Source organism: Megalops cyprinoides, chromosome 12 (genome assembly GCF_013368585.1).
Source record: "Megalops cyprinoides isolate fMegCyp1 chromosome 12, fMegCyp1.pri, whole genome shotgun sequence".
Classification (NCBI taxonomy): domain Eukaryota; kingdom Metazoa; phylum Chordata; class Actinopteri; order Elopiformes; family Megalopidae; genus Megalops; species Megalops cyprinoides.
Genome location: NC_050594.1, coordinates 22,937,490 through 22,956,501, shown reverse-complemented (window position 1 = coordinate 22,956,501; position 19,012 = coordinate 22,937,490). Strand labels below are relative to the sequence as shown.

General features: G+C 42.0%; 1 protein-coding gene across 2 annotated transcripts in view; it reads right to left on the bottom strand.

Moving 5' to 3' along the window:
* Positions 1 to 976: 976 nt before the first annotated feature.
* Positions 977 to 19,012, bottom strand: part of dicer1 (dicer 1, ribonuclease type III) — a 30,135-nt gene continuing 12,099 nt past the window's right edge. For both annotated transcript variants that reach the window (XM_036541963.1, XM_036541962.1), the window contains 24 exons: positions 18,849 to 18,979; positions 18,506 to 18,640; positions 17,907 to 18,067; positions 16,867 to 17,035; positions 16,164 to 16,636; positions 15,844 to 15,976; positions 15,489 to 15,731; positions 15,228 to 15,382; positions 14,583 to 14,715; positions 14,171 to 14,246; positions 13,756 to 13,895; positions 13,462 to 13,641; positions 12,731 to 12,944; positions 12,280 to 12,433; positions 11,958 to 12,140; positions 11,728 to 11,833; positions 11,431 to 11,606; positions 10,225 to 11,014; positions 9,090 to 9,239; positions 3,821 to 4,649; positions 3,087 to 3,355; positions 2,055 to 2,217; positions 1,814 to 1,889; positions 977 to 1,214 (listed from right to left, as the gene is read on the bottom strand). In XM_036541963.1, the coding sequence (XP_036397856.1) occupies positions 1,049 to 1,214; positions 1,814 to 1,889; positions 2,055 to 2,217; positions 3,087 to 3,355; positions 3,821 to 4,649; positions 9,090 to 9,239; positions 10,225 to 11,014; positions 11,431 to 11,606; positions 11,728 to 11,833; positions 11,958 to 12,140; positions 12,280 to 12,433; positions 12,731 to 12,944; positions 13,462 to 13,641; positions 13,756 to 13,895; positions 14,171 to 14,246; positions 14,583 to 14,715; positions 15,228 to 15,382; positions 15,489 to 15,731; positions 15,844 to 15,976; positions 16,164 to 16,636; positions 16,867 to 17,035; positions 17,907 to 18,067; positions 18,506 to 18,640; positions 18,849 to 18,979 (5,405 nt within the window). In that variant the 3' untranslated portion in view covers positions 977 to 1,048. The remainder of the gene's footprint in view (positions 1,215 to 1,813; positions 1,890 to 2,054; positions 2,218 to 3,086; positions 3,356 to 3,820; positions 4,650 to 9,089; positions 9,240 to 10,224; positions 11,015 to 11,430; positions 11,607 to 11,727; positions 11,834 to 11,957; positions 12,141 to 12,279; positions 12,434 to 12,730; positions 12,945 to 13,461; positions 13,642 to 13,755; positions 13,896 to 14,170; positions 14,247 to 14,582; positions 14,716 to 15,227; positions 15,383 to 15,488; positions 15,732 to 15,843; positions 15,977 to 16,163; positions 16,637 to 16,866; positions 17,036 to 17,906; positions 18,068 to 18,505; positions 18,641 to 18,848; positions 18,980 to 19,012) is intronic.

Here is a 19,012-nt window from a genome sequence, read left to right as displayed (position 1 = left end):
TAATAGACAATTAATATCTCTTTTTCTCTCTTTATATATATATAATCTTGGTAGCTCTATAATGCTGTTATAATCCATCCAGTTGGCTTATAATACACAGCTACACAAACATGCATCCTCGAGTGCTGTAAAAACAATTTCACTACAGTGAATGGGAATGTTGAAATCCATTTTGCAGGAGATAAATGACGGAGGGTCTTTCTCTTTAAGGCAAAAAAACCCCCCCAAACTTTTATTTAAACGTTTCCTGTAGTAGTTGCTTAAGTGTATGTATATTTAAAGTGTGTGCGTGTATGTATGTACACACACACACACATTCATATATATGCATACATACACATATGATTTGGTGTGCATATTTAAAAAATAAATGTTCACCGCTCACATAATCTAATCAAGTCTAAACAAAACGGACCCTAACATAATAAGTGCAATAATGATTAAGTATGCCATTTCAAGACAACAGATGTCAAATGGAGGACAACACTGGCTCTTGCTCCCTGGTTCCTTCCTCCTAGCTTGTCCGCCACAGCATTTTAAACTGCTTTAAACTGGCACTAGTGCACAGACTGAGGAATTTAGCGTTTTCTTATTCAATTTATACCTTTGTTTTAACTATGTACAATCTAAATCTACTTATAAGCATAAGCCTCTTTACCCACTAACACGACAAAGAGCTTTGTTAGAAATTAAAACAAAAAAAAAAAGAAAACAGAACAAAGCGAAACCTGACCTTTCTCAGAACACTTACTAATGTTAATAAAGCACTCTTGTGATTAAACAAAGCAGGGAAAAAAAAAGAAAGAAAAGATTGTGTTTGCGCAAAAAGTAAAACCCAAAGTGAACTTTTTACTTTACAAATGTTTGCCAATTTTTTTTTTTTATTTTTATCTAACATGATCATTTGTTTTTGTTTTTTTTTTTTTTTTAGTCTTTTATTATTATTATTTTTTATTTTTTTTTTTAAGTTCCCCACATGAAAACGTTGTCGCCGTCAGCGCCTCCTCTGCAGCAGGCTGTGGAGAGACAACGCTGTCGCGTGTGCAGCTCAGTTATTTTGGACCTGAGGTTGATTCGCTTTGAGGCTGCGGAGGGCCCTGCGCGCGGCGGCCGACTTGGCGATGCGGTAGCTGCGTCCCACGCCTTTGAACTTCCCCTTGCCCACTACCTCCACCGTCACCCGCACTTTGCCGTCGTACGTCCTCTCCGCCGGGCTGGGGGACAGCGGCAAAGCACACGCGTTAGCTCTTCTTGCATGTCCTGAATCTCAAAGACTGATGAGCCTGACATTGTACGCTTCAGGGAAAATAAGACTGTAAAACATTATAACAAGCCTTCCCAGCGCTAATATGACCCATATAACATAACATTCGGGTCAGGAGAGAAGCAGTACAGAGCATGCTTGATTATGACAACCATGTTTATTTCAACAGCTAAAACAGCAACACCCAGTTTAATGAGCAGCTTTGCATTCAGCTGAATCTTTAAGGACCTGCAGCATGATATCACCTAAGCCCAGCAAAAACACAGCAGAGCGGCAGCTACACAAAAAGATCAACTTGTACTAAAACATATACTAATTCAAAAACACAGTAGCGGCATTTTAAATATATATTGGCCACAAAATCGGGACTCCAAATGATGTAGTATTTGTAAAGACATCCATTTTACAGATTGACCCTATCATCAACATCAAAACGTTTACTTACTGCATCAGACTTGAAAAATACAGGCTGACAGATTTACCCGGAGACTATGTACAAGGCAACACATATAATGAATGACTTTGGACAGATGAATACACAAGACCCACCTGAACTTTGCAGTCTCCGGCTCCATTTCAAGCAATTCACGAACGGGAGAACGAGGGACATTAGCAGAAAATTTTTCTAAGGGGGGAGAAAAACAAAAAAAAACTTTTCCATATGAAATTTCATGAGGACAAATCATGCAGAATATTTGAAAATTATTGAACGCAACATCTTCTCGGCAAGAACTGACAAACAATCAAAGAAAATAAAATGTGGAATCATTTTTCCATCTCGGTTTCTTACCTATAAGTGGCCTCATCATTGGATAATACACTTGCCAAACTGTCTCCAATGACATCCTGCTATCCATGTAAATTGCACCAGCAAGTGATTCAAAGATATCTCCCATTGCTTTGGGAACTTCAATGTCCTCTTCTTTCTCTTCATCTTCTTCAGAGCGCCGTAGCTGAAATTATGGAAAGCAATCCAAGTTTTTGTTAGTATTAAATGGCATGTGACTATTTCCCTCGGCTGACAGGAAGAACACAGGTTATTTATTTACACACAATGTGCTCTCTCCACAAAATAATTTCAACATCAATTTACTTTAAAAGAAGTACAATTACACAGTAAAAAGGAACACTCCTGTATCACTTAAGAGATTATCAGACTAGAAATATGTTAGACAAACCCCCAACTGTAAATCTGAGGAATAACTCTGCAAATTAAACTTGTAAAGACATATTAGCGTGCTCCCTTCATATACTGCACATACAGAAAGGCTATTACAATAACTACATGATGCCCCACATCATATGTTTAAGAACACAGTGTGTACTACAATAAGGGCTTACTGTGGTGTGTTCCGTGGGCTTAAGGTCAGTCTAAATGACTTCAAGGGTCAGTCCACAGTAAAATTGCATGCACTCAAGGCAAATTCAAATTGGTTTGCCATTAGGAGGAAATATTTACTGATTTGACTGAATTTGTTGTTTTCCCCTCACTGTATCCAATGGTGTCCCTTAGGCATAACAAAAATCTTTCCAGTCAAATAAGAGGAGATTCGTTGCCAAGATAGCCATTTCAAATAAATTAAATCCAACTGTATGTTTTGTGCTCAAAAATATAAAAATACAAAACAGATTCATATTTCCCTGCCCATTTCGTGAACGCTGCATTTTGTATGTTAATAATTAGTGTAAGACATAATAATATCCTTGGAAAGGATCGACAGAGATTCAGAATTTACATTGTTTGTAATTGATAGTTCTGGTGTGAGATAATCTGAGTCCTGCAGACAGGTGACACAATGGCAGGGTGACGCAGGGCACACACCTCAGAGTCCATCCCTTGCATTTCGTTCTTTTCCAGTTGAAATTGCACAAAGTCATCAATCACGTGGAACAGCTCGGGCGAGACTGCTTTGAAGTACTTGTGGTAGTCATACTTGACGGCCAGAGAGGCGAATATGGTGTTGTTGACTAGCGCAGACCGGAGGTCGGTCAGCACGCCAGGCGAATGTTGTCGCGGGTCTTCATAAAGGTGCTTTGTTATGAGGTAGTCTAAAATTGCATCACCAAGAAACTCCAACCGTTGGTAACAATCTGCAAAGACAGCAAGGGACCACAGTGAGTACAAGAACAATTTATAAGGGCATTATGACTGACTCTATTGCTTTATATATTTCACAAGCACTAGATGTGTAGTCCCAAAAAGAGCAGTCCAGCATGAAGTAAATGCATTTAGAATTTGAGGTTAATACTCATGGAAAAAACATGCATGTTTGTGTGTGTGTGTGTGTGTGTGTGTGTGTGTGTGTGTGTGTGTGTGTGTGTGTGTGTGTGTGTGTGTGTGTGAGAGCGTATGTGTACATATGTTTTAATGGTACAGTCAACACAGTAGCAACATATGAGTGTTGTTAGCCTGGACTGACACTGTTGCTCATTCAAATTGAATGGATACACTTATGTTCTATTAGGCTGGAAGTTGCTCTGGATAAAAGCATCTGCTAAATGCATGTAATTTAATGTAACAGTAAGCCCAGGAGCTGGGCCAGAGGAGGGCTTCACCTGTTATGGTGTTGTAATGGTACGAAGCGTGAGTGAAAGCCTGCAGAAGGTAGGCCTTGTTCCGAAAGGTGTAGCTGATCTTCTGCTCAAAGTTCTCAAACCCCGATATCAGGTGGTTGAGGGTGCGCTCGGCGTCCGGGTGGTCGAACATACAGCGGGGCGGGATTTTGAGCCAGCCGTACTGCAGGTCTTTGGAGTGCTCTCCGGCACCCTCGGCCGGCAGGGGGGCGGCCTTCTTCACCACGGGCAGCACCTTGAGGCCCAGCGAGCAGAGGAACATCTGGGCGGCCCTCTCCCCGCAGCTGGTGAGGTAGCAGCCCAGGAGGGCCTCCACGCAGTCGGCGATGCTCTTGTCAGCGATGCACTGCTCCGTGTGCAGGTCGTAGGAGATGGACTGCTTGCCCGTGTCCGTGCCGCAGTTCTCCTCCGAGGGGTTCCAGAAGCCCACCACAAAGTCGTCCTCCTCGCCGGCCTTGCTGGGGTCCAGGTAGCACATGGCGTCCCAGGAGCTGTAGTCGAACTCGTCGCCGTCGGAGGCAAAGTGCATGTTGGGAAGCGTGGGCTTCTTGGGAGCCTTCCATTCGTAGCTGGGCTCGGCCGGGGGGAAGCTGCTCAGAGAGATCTTCTTGCCGAAGGCACCAGAGCCGATCAGCATGTTGTCGATGAACTTGATGTGCTCCTGGTAGTACTCCATGTCGTCCTCCATGTTCACCTCGTCCTTCGGCTCCTTCCACATCAGATCCTCGTCCTCCTCGACGTCTTCCGCGTCATCTTCGTCCTCGTCATAGTCTTCATCAGCTCTTCCGTTAGCCAAGAGATCCTCTTTCATCTGAAATGAGAACACAAATAGAAGAAAAATGTACGAACAGGAACTTCGGAGTTGCTGCATAATAAAAAAATATATATTTTAAAACTTGATTTTTGATTCAGATGCAGAGGTTGGTTCCATATTTTCTTTGTGTTTAAAAGTGCTGGCCAAATGTTCCAAGAAAAGCTTTAGGTCAGCTGACATTTTCACTTTTTAGTAAAGAGGACTTTTTTTTTTTTAGTTTTACCAGTCATGAAACATTCTGAGTTAGAAACACTTCCCATAAATCCACCATTGCTACTCTTCATGTCTGAGTGTGTAATTGTTACTAACTAAATAAATGTCTTATAAAGATGGATATGGATGTATATTTCAGATTGGAACTTATATCCATACATTTTGAATGCATGCATGTGTGTTATGACAGCTTGATCTGAGTACAGCTTGTAGTAATGCCTACACCAGTAGAAAAGGATGCGCTTCTCATTTCAGTAACAGAAACACCCGACTAGATCTCTCTGCTATTCCTCAAAATGATCAATACATCAGTTTCTTCCTAACACCAATTTAACGCAGGTGGCAAGAATGAATTTTACCCAAAGTTGAACTACCACTAACCAACTACGCAATATTGAAACACTATGAAAATAACCCACTGATAACTGGCTATATAATGTTGTTGGAAATGTAATGTTGGAAAAATGCTGGAATAAGGGAGAAAAAATGTGATGTTTCATACGGAATTAGTCTATACAAGTATAACCTCAAAGATCCTGACCTCAGAGTTGTCTAAATTGTGCAATTATGATTCAAATTACACATTTTATCATAGGCCTGCCCAGCAGAACAGTCAATATGACATAAAAATATCAATATATAAAAAATGCTGTGCATTAGTGCAGAACACACATTAATAATGTGTAAAGATTCTGTGTATGACATATTTTGAGTTATTTTCCAGCATCCTTCTTTTCGCTGAAATGCTGTCAGCTGGGTATTTGGCATCCTAGCTATTGTGTCATGAAATCTGCTGTTTTTAGCCATAATAAAAGGTCTCAAGTCTTTGTAAATAAACTTTGCAAAAACAACCAAACTTGGGCTTGGTAAGAACAGATATAGATTTTCTTCGTGCTTTTTCCCCTTTACGTGATTATTTTTAGACTCACCAACTATACAGTAGGCTCATCTCACCATGACAACCTCTGCACTCATGCAGGAGAGCTGAACAAAACAAGCTAAATCCTCCAAAAGTTTCGGCCAATAGAATAGCCTATGGCCATTTTTCACACTGCTAGTCACACAGCACACTATAGTGGAGTGGGCGTTCATGGGCGTTCACTCTGTTGACATCATCTGAGTAACTCGCAGGCACCTGATGAACCACAGGGTACCTCAGAGCAGCGAGACAACGGGACTCTGGCTGACCTATCCACCCCTATCCTCAGTAGAATGAAGCCATTTTGTTCCGCCACTGTGGGCTCCCTATCTTCGCCAGCTGATGACGGTCGGGATCTTACCCGGGCCATACAGTTCAGCTTACGCCCAAAGCGAACGCCTTAACCACCGAGCTGGTTGGGGGCCTTTCCTGATGATGAACAGGATGCAGTTTTTTGAGATTTAGCTGATGGAGCATTGGAGTCATTTTTATTGCAAAGCAAGCTTATTTGTGCTACCTGTGTAGCTGCGGCGCAGTAAGTAACTGATCTATTCAAACTATTTCCTCTCTTCAGTAATCCAAAATGCTTCCATGATTCAGTTTAGAACCAGATGGAGCATCACATTTTTTTCTGTACTTCCACAGCTCTAGGCTGTTGTCCAGAAGTAATGACCTATGACTACTTTTGCTGTTTAGTTTATAATGGTTAAGGCTGACTGTGGTTAGAGAATGTAGACATAGACCAGCCCTTAAGGGTTACTTCTCCCTTGAGCACTTACACATGCATAATTTTGTTTACAGCTGGAATTAAGAGATAGAAGAATCATTTTCATGTCACTAACAGCTAAGGATTATTATTAATATTCTAATACAAACTGGTCTGAAACATGTCAGACTAACACAACCATATCATTTACATCTACCTACCAGTCTGTATCTGGATCTGTCAGACATTGTTTGAAAATCCCATTGATGCCATATCACTGTTATCATTAATATCAAATATCTGAAAATAACACTGACCTGATTTTCATAATTATGACATTTAAAAGGTGCTTTAATTTTAATATGTGCCTTTATCACAGCAGATGGTGATCTGCAATCAACATGTGTATGAATTGTGAGATGAAGCTAAGTTAGCTTATTTCTATGGTCTTTATTTCTGTAATCTCTGGCTGTTCTCTCATAACAGAGGGAGTGAGTGTAGAAAGTGTAAATGTCAGGGTATTGACCACAGCTCAAGAAGATTGCTTACAGAATTTTTTTTTTGTTACAAGGTCATCCATTGTTTCATCCACTCTCAAAACAAACAAAACTGCAGCAATTTTTTCTGTCGTAAAGAAAGAAGTGAGCCAACCGACTGTCAACTTCCAAGGAAACAAGTAATACAAATATGACAGTCTTTGTTCTCACTTGGGAATGCACCATCATGCCTAGTTTGCACAAACAGGGTCAGTTACATCCGTGACAACAGCTTTCTCAACACTGCAAATAAGATGGTGGAATTGACACCTAACATTTGTTTTTATGATTTAAACATAACCCTATAAACGCACATAAAGTATGCTGTTTAAATATTCCAAGAATCTGTAGAGAATCAGGCAAGCCGATAAGAATCATTTGGGTTCACCTACAAGGAGTAAGACAATACTCAATGGAGCGCAACTGTAAGTATCTAGTAAAAAATAAATATTCATAATTTAAATACGGTGAATTTTGTGAATCTTGTATTCCTGTAGCATCTACCACGTAAAACACAGTTTAAATGTTGGGGGTAAGGTGACATGGCACAGAAAGGAAAGCTGCTTTCTTCTGATGAACACCACCAGGTTTTTTTAGTCTGTAGTCTTTACACTGACAAAACAGGCAGCCAAAAACATGGCATCTAGACTGTATAATATTCTAACAGAGGGAATTCCATGGAGACTGGAGGAGACTGAAAAGGTGTGCGTTTGAGGCAATGCTTGTCACAACGGACAAGTTCGCGATAAAACAATGACAGCACACTGTATTCTAAGTTATTAAATGTTATTAGAAAAGTATGTCACAGAGGTAAAATTATTACTTTATGTCTGAAGCATCCAAATACTGATAACCCAGTTTTTCCAAGATACGTCACTGTACACCTTTTAGATTTCCCCCCTTTTGGCAGCGCTCCCACATGCTTACAGTGGATTTCTGTGGTACAACCAGTGCAGTAATCTTGACGTTCAGAATAAAGTGCAAGGAGAACATATTAGTTTATTCATTCCAGGCTTAAACAGGCAGACTATGTTCCTTTCCAGGCTGATCAGGATATTGTCCCTGATCACGAGGAGGGAAAGGTCCACGGAGTGCGTCTGCTGATGAGCCATCCGTTTGACTGTCACTGTCATTTTCCCTTCATTCGAACATCGGTTAGTGTGGGTGACTGACACATGAGCCAATTTAGACAAAATGTAAATGGCTTTCAAACAATAGGAGACCATACCAATGGCCAGTTTGCGTACAATTTGTATAACAGATTCAACACATTTCATAAAATAAATAGCCTACAGAAAGGTATCAGTGTTTGTTATTTTGAAAGCCATTAGTTACTGAGTGCTACTGCTTGTGTTTTCGGTAAATTTGGAAATAACATCTTGAATAACAGCAAATTTACTGTGTAAAATGCATATTCCCTCTGTTGCATGTTGTGGAATATAAAGTGCTGCTCAGTATGAAGAACAAACAAGGTTTTGGCAGCCTAACGACAAACAGAAGACAATGCCAGCATAGTGTTACTGAGAACACCAACAGCTAGTCCATCTGTCACCCCAGCAAAGACACTCACATAACATCAAAAATTGCAGTCTGGCACTGCCAGCAACAACCTTACATGATAAAATTATTCAGTCTACCTCTGAAATGAGTTTTAAGTCTACTTCATTGTTGAAAAGGGCAGCAAATATTCTCCACCATTTTCTTGAACTATTGCTTTGCCACAGATCTTCCTGAAACGTGTATATTTATTGTAGAATTAACCAAACTAAGTTATATTCTTCCATTTACCAAAAAAGCGGGGGAGGCAATTACAAACTCATGCAATGTTTATAAGTAGGTGTCCTGACCTAAAGTCTGGAAAATCCAAACTCCACACCAAGTCAAAAAATGAATTACGAAACAAGTCAAAAAGGGATGATCACCCCCTCTAGTGGTACATTTGAAAACATGAAGCCACATTCACTGGATCCTAAAATAGTGTGAGGGATGTAAGTATTCTGAAAAGGCAAAGCAAGATTGACCTCTGGAGTTAAACGCAAATACCACAGCTTAAAGTTACATACCTCGGTGTCCCACTTGTCGGTACTGCTTTTGTCCTGGTTGACTACATACCCCGGGGGTAACCAGTTCACAGGGGGATCAAAGATGGAGACCACCATTCGACTTGGCAGGCCTTTCTTCTTCCCCAGGCGATACAGGTTACAGTTGCTAACCTGACATTGGGGGGAAATGAGAGCTGTTCATTCTTAGTTCAATAGGAAAATTATATACATTTTTAGTCAAACTGTGACCAGCACATTAAAAATGTTTCCACCAGCCATGTACAATTTAAGTTCCAAATATACAAAGCATGTCTGCGGCTTTATAATGCCTAAAATATTCTACAATCCTTCTTAGGCAAATGTTCTTACATTATAAATAATTAGTGAATGAGATCATGGAGGCTCGTAATTCATCTTTAATGGAGAGGTTCATGAGAAAAAAAAATCCTGGTCGTAATGGCAGTTATGGAACAGAACAAACATGAGATGCAGACTGAACAGCTGTGAAGCCCTCACAATTAAAGGAAAAGAGCTGACATTCAGAGAGGTGCAAGAATGCTGCTTTTGTTAGACTATTCAACCAGGCATGTAATGCATTTTTCTTTTGGTGACTGCCATCTGTGCATGCTTTAGCAGCTTGAAATATACAAATAAATGTATAAAACAAAATCCTTCCTGTGTTTCTGATTATTTCCTTATTTCTTCTTTCTGTTTCAAACCAATACATGCATGACACACTATCCCAAATCCCCATATTAAAGGACATGGCATTTCAAAATCATCCATAATGCTTCATGCAGCCTTAAAAGAAATCAGGTGAATAAAATCATTCTGGCCAGTCTTAATACTTGCTCAACTAATGACTATAGAATATTAATATTAATATGAATATTAAAATTAGGATAAATATATATGTGCAACCTGACATACACACATATTTTACATGGCTTGAATAGTGTTATGCTCGCGCTCACTGGGAGTGTTGTTAGCTTGGTCTGACACTGTCGCTCATTCAACTCTGAATGCATACAGTTACGTTCTATTGTGCTGATAGTCACCCTGGATAAGAGTGTCTGCTGAATGAACGTAATGTAATATAATGTAAATGTGACAATGAAACATTACATTACATTCAGTATTTATTTCACTTCCTCACCTTCTTGCTCCTCATGTAGGAGAGGCGGCCCTCGTGAGCGTCTGGATATGTACAGAACAGGTAGGTGGTGATGGCGTGCTTGAGGAAGGAGTCACCGAGCATCTCCAGCCTCTCCAGGTTAAACCCGTCGCTGGCGTTGGAGAGGGTCAAGGCCTGCAGGATGAGACCGGGGTTCGGGCCCAGAGTCTTAGGGGAGTCGCCACCATCGAAACAGGTGGTGGCCTTTGAAATATCTGAAGGTGCTATGGAACTGGTTGTCGCGTCGACCACCTGGCAACAGTCTGAGGTAGGTTTTGTCGCATGTCCATCAAAATCTGAGTTACTCCCTGGAGTACATTCAACACTGGGCTTGGGCTGGTTCTCAGTGCTCTGAGAGTGCTGCACATGAACTGAGGTAGTGCTTTGTATAGACAGTTCGCTCTCAGGCGAGTCGAGCGGGGAACATTGGCAATTGTCGCGTCCACCAAGGTTGCTGGTGTCGTCCGCTGTGCCGTTAGCGAGGTTCCCGGCACAGATACAGTTACGCTTCTCTTTGTCTTGCAGCAAAGGACCAGCTGTAGGGAGCGAGTTGGCCTCTGGCTTTTCATCAAGCGCATTACAGTTCACAGAAGTGAGGGCGCCCCCAAGTGGTGAGGAGGCTTCCAGATGAAAACCTTGATGGGCAGCATTGTCAGGGGCTACAGTTGTGCTGTGCTTACAGTAATCGTCGTCTTCCGTGCAGGAGCTAGGACTTGAGATGAAAGCCTTGCTGTCGATGGATTTCTTCCACCCGAAATCCAAATTTGGGTACCTGATACATACAGGGATATCAACATGTCGCGTAAATAGAGGTGGGGATTTAAGCCACAGTAAAACCTGTATGTTTCTGTTGGACGGCTATTCTCTCATGGCACAGGCATCGGGGAAGTTTTCATTCTGCCTCTAAATCTCTAAATTGTTTAATGGCTGTCATTACTTGGATGAGGAGTGAAGTCTAGTTGTAAACAGGTTACCAATTCAAAGGTAATTTAAATCCTGCAGAAATACAAGCTTTAATGAGGCGGAGGTTCACCTTTCATTCTAATGATGATCCAACTACGTTACTTGAAAGACAAATGTCTACAGGGCAGGTCAAGTAATTCGAAAGAGACAAAATCTCTATTATAAAACCCGCTTGGATTAAACCCCAGTCCCCAAAAAACTGAGAGGCTAAGGAGGCAGACAGACCTGAAGTCCGGTGGTAGGGTTTGGGCCCCCACACCGGCATCGCTGGCTGTCTGAGCTCGAAGCTCCTCGGCCGTCAGAAGGCAGTGAAGTCGGTAGAGGATGCTGGGAAGGCAGACCGCTTTCCTCCACAAAGAGGCAGGGATCGGGTGGATGGCACACAGTTCAGGAACCAAAATCTGAGGGGGAGGACAAATGTCATTTATTAGGGAGGAAGGATGTGTGTCTTCATCCTAGGAATCACTAGTGAGCATTGACAGCTGTGAATTGGTACACTCTAACCGAGGACACACTCTTTACCTGCTTGTTTTGCAGGCTCTCCCATTTGGCCTTCCTCTTCTCAGCACTGCTGAGGGGAAGGGCTTTGCCTTTTTGATTAAGGTGCCGAGGGGTTAAAAGGTTTAGTCTGTATTAAAGAAAAAAAGGATGACTCAGTATTCTCTCAAAGTACTGTGAATGAATATGAAACAACTGATGAATCCTTCTTAAAAATGCAGTCTCAAAGACACGATCCTCTCTCAATGACATACCTTGAGGATGTGTGGTCCACATCCAGCAGAGGCTGGTTTAAATTGGACAGGTCGAGGTTATACTTGGTCTTGTAGTACTCGGCAAAAGTTTCATATTCTGGTGAAGGGAATTTGCTCAGTGGTGTGAGATCAGTGTAGACGTCTGCTACATAGAAACGGTGAGGCTGGTCGAAGTTGCGATACCTACAAAAGAGTAACATCAGAAAGGTTGAAAAGGTTTTGGTTTTGGTAGATCACGTGCAGACCTTACACAGTATAAACCTCTCATTTACAAATTACATCCAACGCTGAAACTGATTAATCTTATTTTCCTTTCACATACCTTGGAATGATGACTGCATCCTGGTAGTCCTCCAGTTTGAAAATGAACGGGTTCTGCTTGGTGTACTGAGTGTTAGGAATGCCAATACGTGCTTCGGATTTTTCAATGTCTTCCATGAATTTAAAGTCCAAGTCAAGAGTGTTGGAATCCTCAACTGAAAATTACATTTGAATACCAACGTTAGTAACGCAACAGAGGGAACTTAAAAAAAACAAAAGAGTAAATCAAAATCATTATCATTTTGATATCATGAACTAGCACACAATGTAAATGAATACGTAGTATAAAAGTGAAACACAAATGCACATTTTGTCTGAGATGGGTATGTAAGGCTTAACAGAGTTTAACAGATTTGTGCCTTCGTGGCAGATGAGACAGTCCTGGAAAAGCAATAATCACAAGAAGTCAAGGTATCTAATAAAGCGCAAAGGGGGCCAAGTCTCGCACTCACCGACATTAAGAGGTAGAACGCAGTAGGCGGAGTCGGCCTCGGTGGGTTTGAACTCTAGTGCAGGTTTCTCCAGGCGGAGGATGTGGGAGAAGATGTACTGGTGCAGGCGCGTGATCAGCTCCAGCTGGGGGGCGCTCAGAGTGAACCCCGACTTCTGCAGCTCTATGGAGATGGTGACCTCCCCCGATCGCGTGTACACCGGGAAGTGGGGAATCTGGAGCGGTGAATGAGAGCAAATGATATATGAACTACCTGAAAAGGCAATGCAAACTATAGACCTTTATCAGGGTTCTGGCAATGCCCTGCGTCAAACCCAGGACTGAAGCCATTTACAATTACAATGCTGCATTTAACAGCTGTGGGGCCTCACGCTTCTAGTGAGGGATGGGACCTGCAGCATCCAAGGGATTTTCAGAGCAGCATGTGAGAACAATCTTTAATCTTCCCATGGATGTTACAAGGCTACACCACTTCAAAGCAGAATTGTCTGTAAAAGCCAGTAGCTTCTTCAGCAGGTTGTGTTTAATGCTGTTCCAATATCTCAACATTCTTCTGATCACTGACACATTTAAAATGGGTTAGAGATTAACTGAACATTGTCCGGCCAAGTTAGGTAACTTTTTCAGGTGTAACAGCAGCTTGAAATCAATGCTGCTGCTGTGGTGGAGGACTGCACTCCCCTGTGAAAGAGGCCTGTGTGCCGCAGGTAAATGAAGGCTTAAGGCCATTACCCGAGGTATTGGTTTTGCTGTCAGTATGCCGAAACATCTTGTTGTGTCCTCTGGAGGGTAGAGCTTCCTCCTCCGAAAGTTGAGCTCATCAGGTAGGGGGGTTGTGAGTACCATCCCAATCACATACAGGTAGCAGGATTGTTCTGGCACAGGGTAACTGTCCCGAAGACATTCTGGGATCTGTTTTTTTGTGGGGCACAAAAATAAAATACATTTTAAAAAAACACATGCCACAAAGGAACAGCTTCGCATCTCAATGGTAGAAAACCGTGTGTTGAAGCAGATGGTGCTCACAGCTTTTGGATAGCACTGCCGCCTCTTGGTAGATCCTGGTCTGCCCGGAACGTTAGTCTCTTCCTCGTCGTGCAAATCCAGCTCCTCCTCATACTTCACTGTCTCCTTCCCCACCGGCATCAAATGATCGTCCAACTCACCTGGTAGAGAAAAAGGGAATGCTTAGACACAGGCTTTACTACTGTGAGCATTACCGCTGCGCTGGGAACAGCTATACAATCACCCTGTTTTACTCAGATTAAACATCTGTAATATGCCATTACAACATTTATTAGATACACATAAAAAACCCAGTTTTTTCCATGGAAAGGGGATGAAATTGTTGCTAATAGAATCATTAACATTATAAATCCTTGCTCAGCTTAAATAAGCTTAAATATAACAAGTTCAAGTTTTAATATCAAAGAGTTTTTACCTATTTTGTGTAGCTTTTCACAGCAAAGAAGCGCAACTGCTTTCTCAGACAGTCTCGCACAGTTCATTATCGGCCCCTGCAACATCAGCACAGTACCAGCTGTAGCATTGTGTACATCATACGTTTTGCTTTAATTTCACTTATGAAACTACATGAAAACGACTTCACATTTTACAGTCATGAATACTGTAGAAAGCTGACAGTGAGGCATAAAAATGGAGGTTAGGCACAAAATCTTAAAGTTAAAAAAAAAAAAAAAAAAGGTCAAAAATGTAAATTGATTTAACAAGCTGCTAATACACAACCATCGCATGGAGACAAAAGTAGTCTTAAGTGAAACGGCAGACTCAGCATTCACACAGCAGTTCTCAACCTTGTGTGCATCACCTGACAGTCTACAGTCAACACTCACAGTGACGGGAACTCTGAGAGGAGAGTTAATGGGAAGGTAGAGAGTGGATCTGTAAGCTCCGTCTGCCAGCTCCACTGTCTTGCACTTGGGTGCCAGGTGCGTGAAAGGGTCACTGGGCAGTCTCGCACAGTATCTGCAAGGGTAGAAGGTGCTCATGTAAGTGATAACATTTTATTCCACTTCAGCTTCTGAAAGTGATTTTACAGATAGACAACACTACTGCTGGGGTTGTAACTGCTGCCACTTACAGCTGCATTCATTGTATCCACCTGGGTAACGTAGTTGTGTTTAGTGAATAATGGATATAATTATCCGCATTAAAGCTTACAGTATGTTCACTTTCACAGGCCATTTCATTTGTTTAGGGATTATCTGAAACAGAGGTAAATACCACCACCAAAACCCTGTCCCTATACAGCGTCCTCAGGGACCAGCATTGCAAATGCTACCAACCCAACCTCCACACACCCCTGACACCACATCCAGTTTTTACTAATTGCCCCTTAAAACAGGAAATTCCACATTTTCATCATGTTTACAGTTTCCCATGTTAAATGTGGTTTCATTTGATGAACTGTCAAAGCTGAAATCACGTTCATCCAATGTATTGCACAAGGTGACTTTGGTGACTGCCGAAATGATTACCTGTTGACATGCCCGATCGCTGTGTTTATAGTGACCCTCGGGCCTCCATCTTCAGAGCGCAGCACGTAGGGGGGTAGAATATTGTCATCGTCCAGTACAGGCTCCACTTCAAACTCACTGCATTCCGGTGATTTGGAGCATTTGTTTCTCAGGATCTAATTACAGAAAAGAAAAAAAAAAAAAAAAAAAAAAAACCAAGTGATGTTTTTTCCCCTTTGTATCAAGAGTCACCTACCACTGTGCTTTGGGTGTGTCATTTACCTTTTCGATAGCTTTGTACGTTTTTAGGTCCTCTTCGAAAGTTTTTGTCCTCTCTGTGTCAGCCAGCATGATGTAATTGGACACCGGTGCTCGTGCTCTCCCTTTAGACTGAACGTAGGAGCGGTACTCTGTTGGCAAGTCAAATCGAACCACCAAATTGCACTTTGGAATATCAACTCCTTCCTCCACAATACTAGTTGCAATGAGCAAGTTGGTCTCATGCGCACGGAATTTTCGGAGAACCTAGGGAAAATTGACGGGAAGAGTTTTGTAAGAAAATCAAAATGCAATTTAAACAGAGCAAAGTTGTAATATGTGCAAGCTGAGATGACAGACAGAATGAAAAGATGCTCACCTCCTCCTGTTTTCTAAATTCAACCTCCATCTGCTTGTTTCGAGGCTGATTCTTTCCAATGCTGTGCCCGGTAATGAAGTTGCTGCTTATGTAGGCAAGTTCAGGGTCCTGCTTTCCAGCCTCTTTTATAAGCCTATGACATCAAACGCATTTTGTTAACATCAAACAAGAAACAATTAAAATCCAGGTGCAGACGAGACTGGCTTGCTCAAAATGACACTGTGGCTACCACTAAGTAATTCTTCGATTACCTGACAGTTGAGACACAGAAGACTTCTGTAATGACACTGAACAAAAACCCATCTGGGTGTTAATCTTACCGGTTCAAGACGACCGCTGTGTAGCGCCTCTCGACGAAAATGATCCCGCAAAGGATGTTGGTGAAAGGCGACGGGAAATTGGCCTCGGGCTTCTCCTTCACCTCGATCTCCTCGTCCTCGTCCTCGTCCTCCGAGTCGCTCCAGGAGACATAGTTGTCTTGGTTTCGGTTGTTGTACCACTCCACGCTCTCAAACTGCTGCCTCTCGAAGGGCTTGTACTCGTGGAGAATCTCCAGGAGCTTGATCACTTTCGGCGTCACGAACTTGAGGTCCAGGGACGCGGGCGAGAAGTGCTCTTCACAGAGCGCGTGGATTTTTCTCAGGATAGTGTCTGTAAACAACAGGAATTTGCGGTTCAAGTCCTCCTGCTCGTGTTTGATGTACTTCTGCAGCTCCCTCACCATGATTCCGGCCACCTTATCGGCGCACCATGGCCCCAGCACGGTCAGTACTGCTCGGCAATCGCTCAGCACCTGGGCGTCAACACAATGGCCAAAGATGAGCAAGAAATGCAGAACAGACAAGTACTTGGCGCTAGACTGTAAGTAATGTTCATAACTGCACTCAAAGCATCCACTGAATAAACATGCAGAATACAAAGTCATTGTCATTGTGTAATTTGTGATTTCAAAATGTAAGTTTTTTTATATGACAATCTTGTTGTAAAGAAGTTGAACTTTCCAGGTGAGCAAAGCCAGCGAACCTGTTTAGAGATGAACGTTGGATCTCTGTCCTCTCGGTGTGCTGACACGTTGCAGTCATTAAGAAAGCCGAGTGCTTCATCAAGCTCATTCAGGAGTCGCTCACAGAGCCCGCTCTTGTCTAGGTAAGGTCCACAATCCAGCACAACTTCACGCGGCTGTGAGGCATACCTGTGCGAATAACAAGCAGATTACCGAGTTTACAATGCACTCAGCTTCGTCACAGAGGTTAATTCACAACAGAGCTCCAACATGCAGACGTTTTAATCTAAGATTTTTCATTTTGTCAAACTTAATTCCTGGAGGAGCTGATTCCTGTTTTTCTGTTCCATCCATTTATCCTTGCTTGATTGGTCCAGTTAGTTCATTATACATTATACATTTTTTTTTTCATCAAAAATGCATTGAATCATTTGATCCTGATCTGTTTGCCAAACTACAATGCAGTGAATAATGTCACATAGGCCAGATACAATTAACATATGATGTTATTTTAAAAAATGCTGGAGTCTCGCAAATGGCTCAGTCAATAAACGCACTTGTTCTCTGTGCAAAATGGGACCTATAGCTCAGGGGACACCCCTCATTCAAGTCTACAGTACATCTATAACCAGGAGAACACAGCATGGGCACATCACTGGCTTCATCTAGGCAGGGAAGAGTGAGTTTATGTCAGTCAGGTTTCCTTGTCAACCCACAGATCAGGGCCTCCCAGCGACCTATCTGGGACTCATTACTTGCAAGGATGAAAACAGAGGGCTACATACAGTACTTTGTCTTATGAAGAAACTAAGAGAAGAGCAAAGAGCAGACAGCCAGCGTGTGTGCACGCACGCACACACACACGCATACACACGCACGCACACACACACACACGCATACACACGCATACACACGCATACACACACATACACACACATACACACACATACACACACATACACACACACACGTCTTCCACAATCTGAGGTTTGACACCCATAGTATTTTAATTATATTTAGTCCACTGAAAGCAACCCTCTTTAAAAGACAATGTAGCTACCTATCCAAGACTACAAGGTCAGTAGCAGTTTCTGCATTGCTTTTCAAGATCCTCTCCAAGTTCTGAATCTTCTCCTCCAGCTCGGATGGGTCACATTTGCCATTTAAAATGGAAGCAGTCAGACCCAGAATTCGAGGACTGCATGGACACCCCTCACATATCTGGAAGTGTAGAAAAAACAGGTTGTGTTTAGGACAGTATACTTCTGCTACATCTGACATAACCCATACATTTGGACTTTACAACAGTAGTCTCTCCAGTGCAATTCAAACCCATAGCTCCACGGTCTCAAGTAAAATACCCTTAAATACAGCAATACCTCGACTCACTCACTGTATTAAGATTCAGGTCTTCGTTTTAAAATAGCGACAAAACATTACATGCTTCCATAAAACCAGTCTTCACTTCAGTGAAACAATATCAACTAGAGTCAATGAATTCAATTTCATGAAGGTAGTTAGATAACTTTCCATTATGGCCTCAGATGGACTGACACTTTCCATTTCAAAATTATGCCTGCAAGATGACACATTTTGCCTTCTATACAATGAAGGATATAGCCATCAAATTTCAATTAAATGCATAGGCTGTAATTTTACCTTCATTATTTCCCGGTAGGGATGGTCCATGATTGCAAGGTGACACTCATCAAACACCAGCAGGTTGATTTTTGATAGTGGCAAGATTCCATTCTTCAGAACATGTAGAAATATGTGGCATGTCATAACAAGCACCTGTAAGAGAGGAAATGAGTGAGGAATTCATCAATAAGTGTAATGTGATAGCATAATATCCTGAAAAAAATTACAAGATGACAAGATTCGCATAGATTGCATCTGACACTTGCTTGCGATGCAAATGACATTATCAAACCCACTTGCTTCTTTGAATGTTTAAACGGTTTTCAAATAACTGAGAACTTTTCTAGCTGTATAATCGCACCTGGTTTTCGATCATTTCTTGGCTCCACTTCTCCTTAGTCCATGACAAAGTCTCCTCTAAGCTGGTGTACTCTCCGACTTGAAGGTCTGAATGCGTACGAACAGTAGCTGCTTGCTGGATCACAGATGAGGCTTTGAAATAAATATTTAAACAAATAAACATGT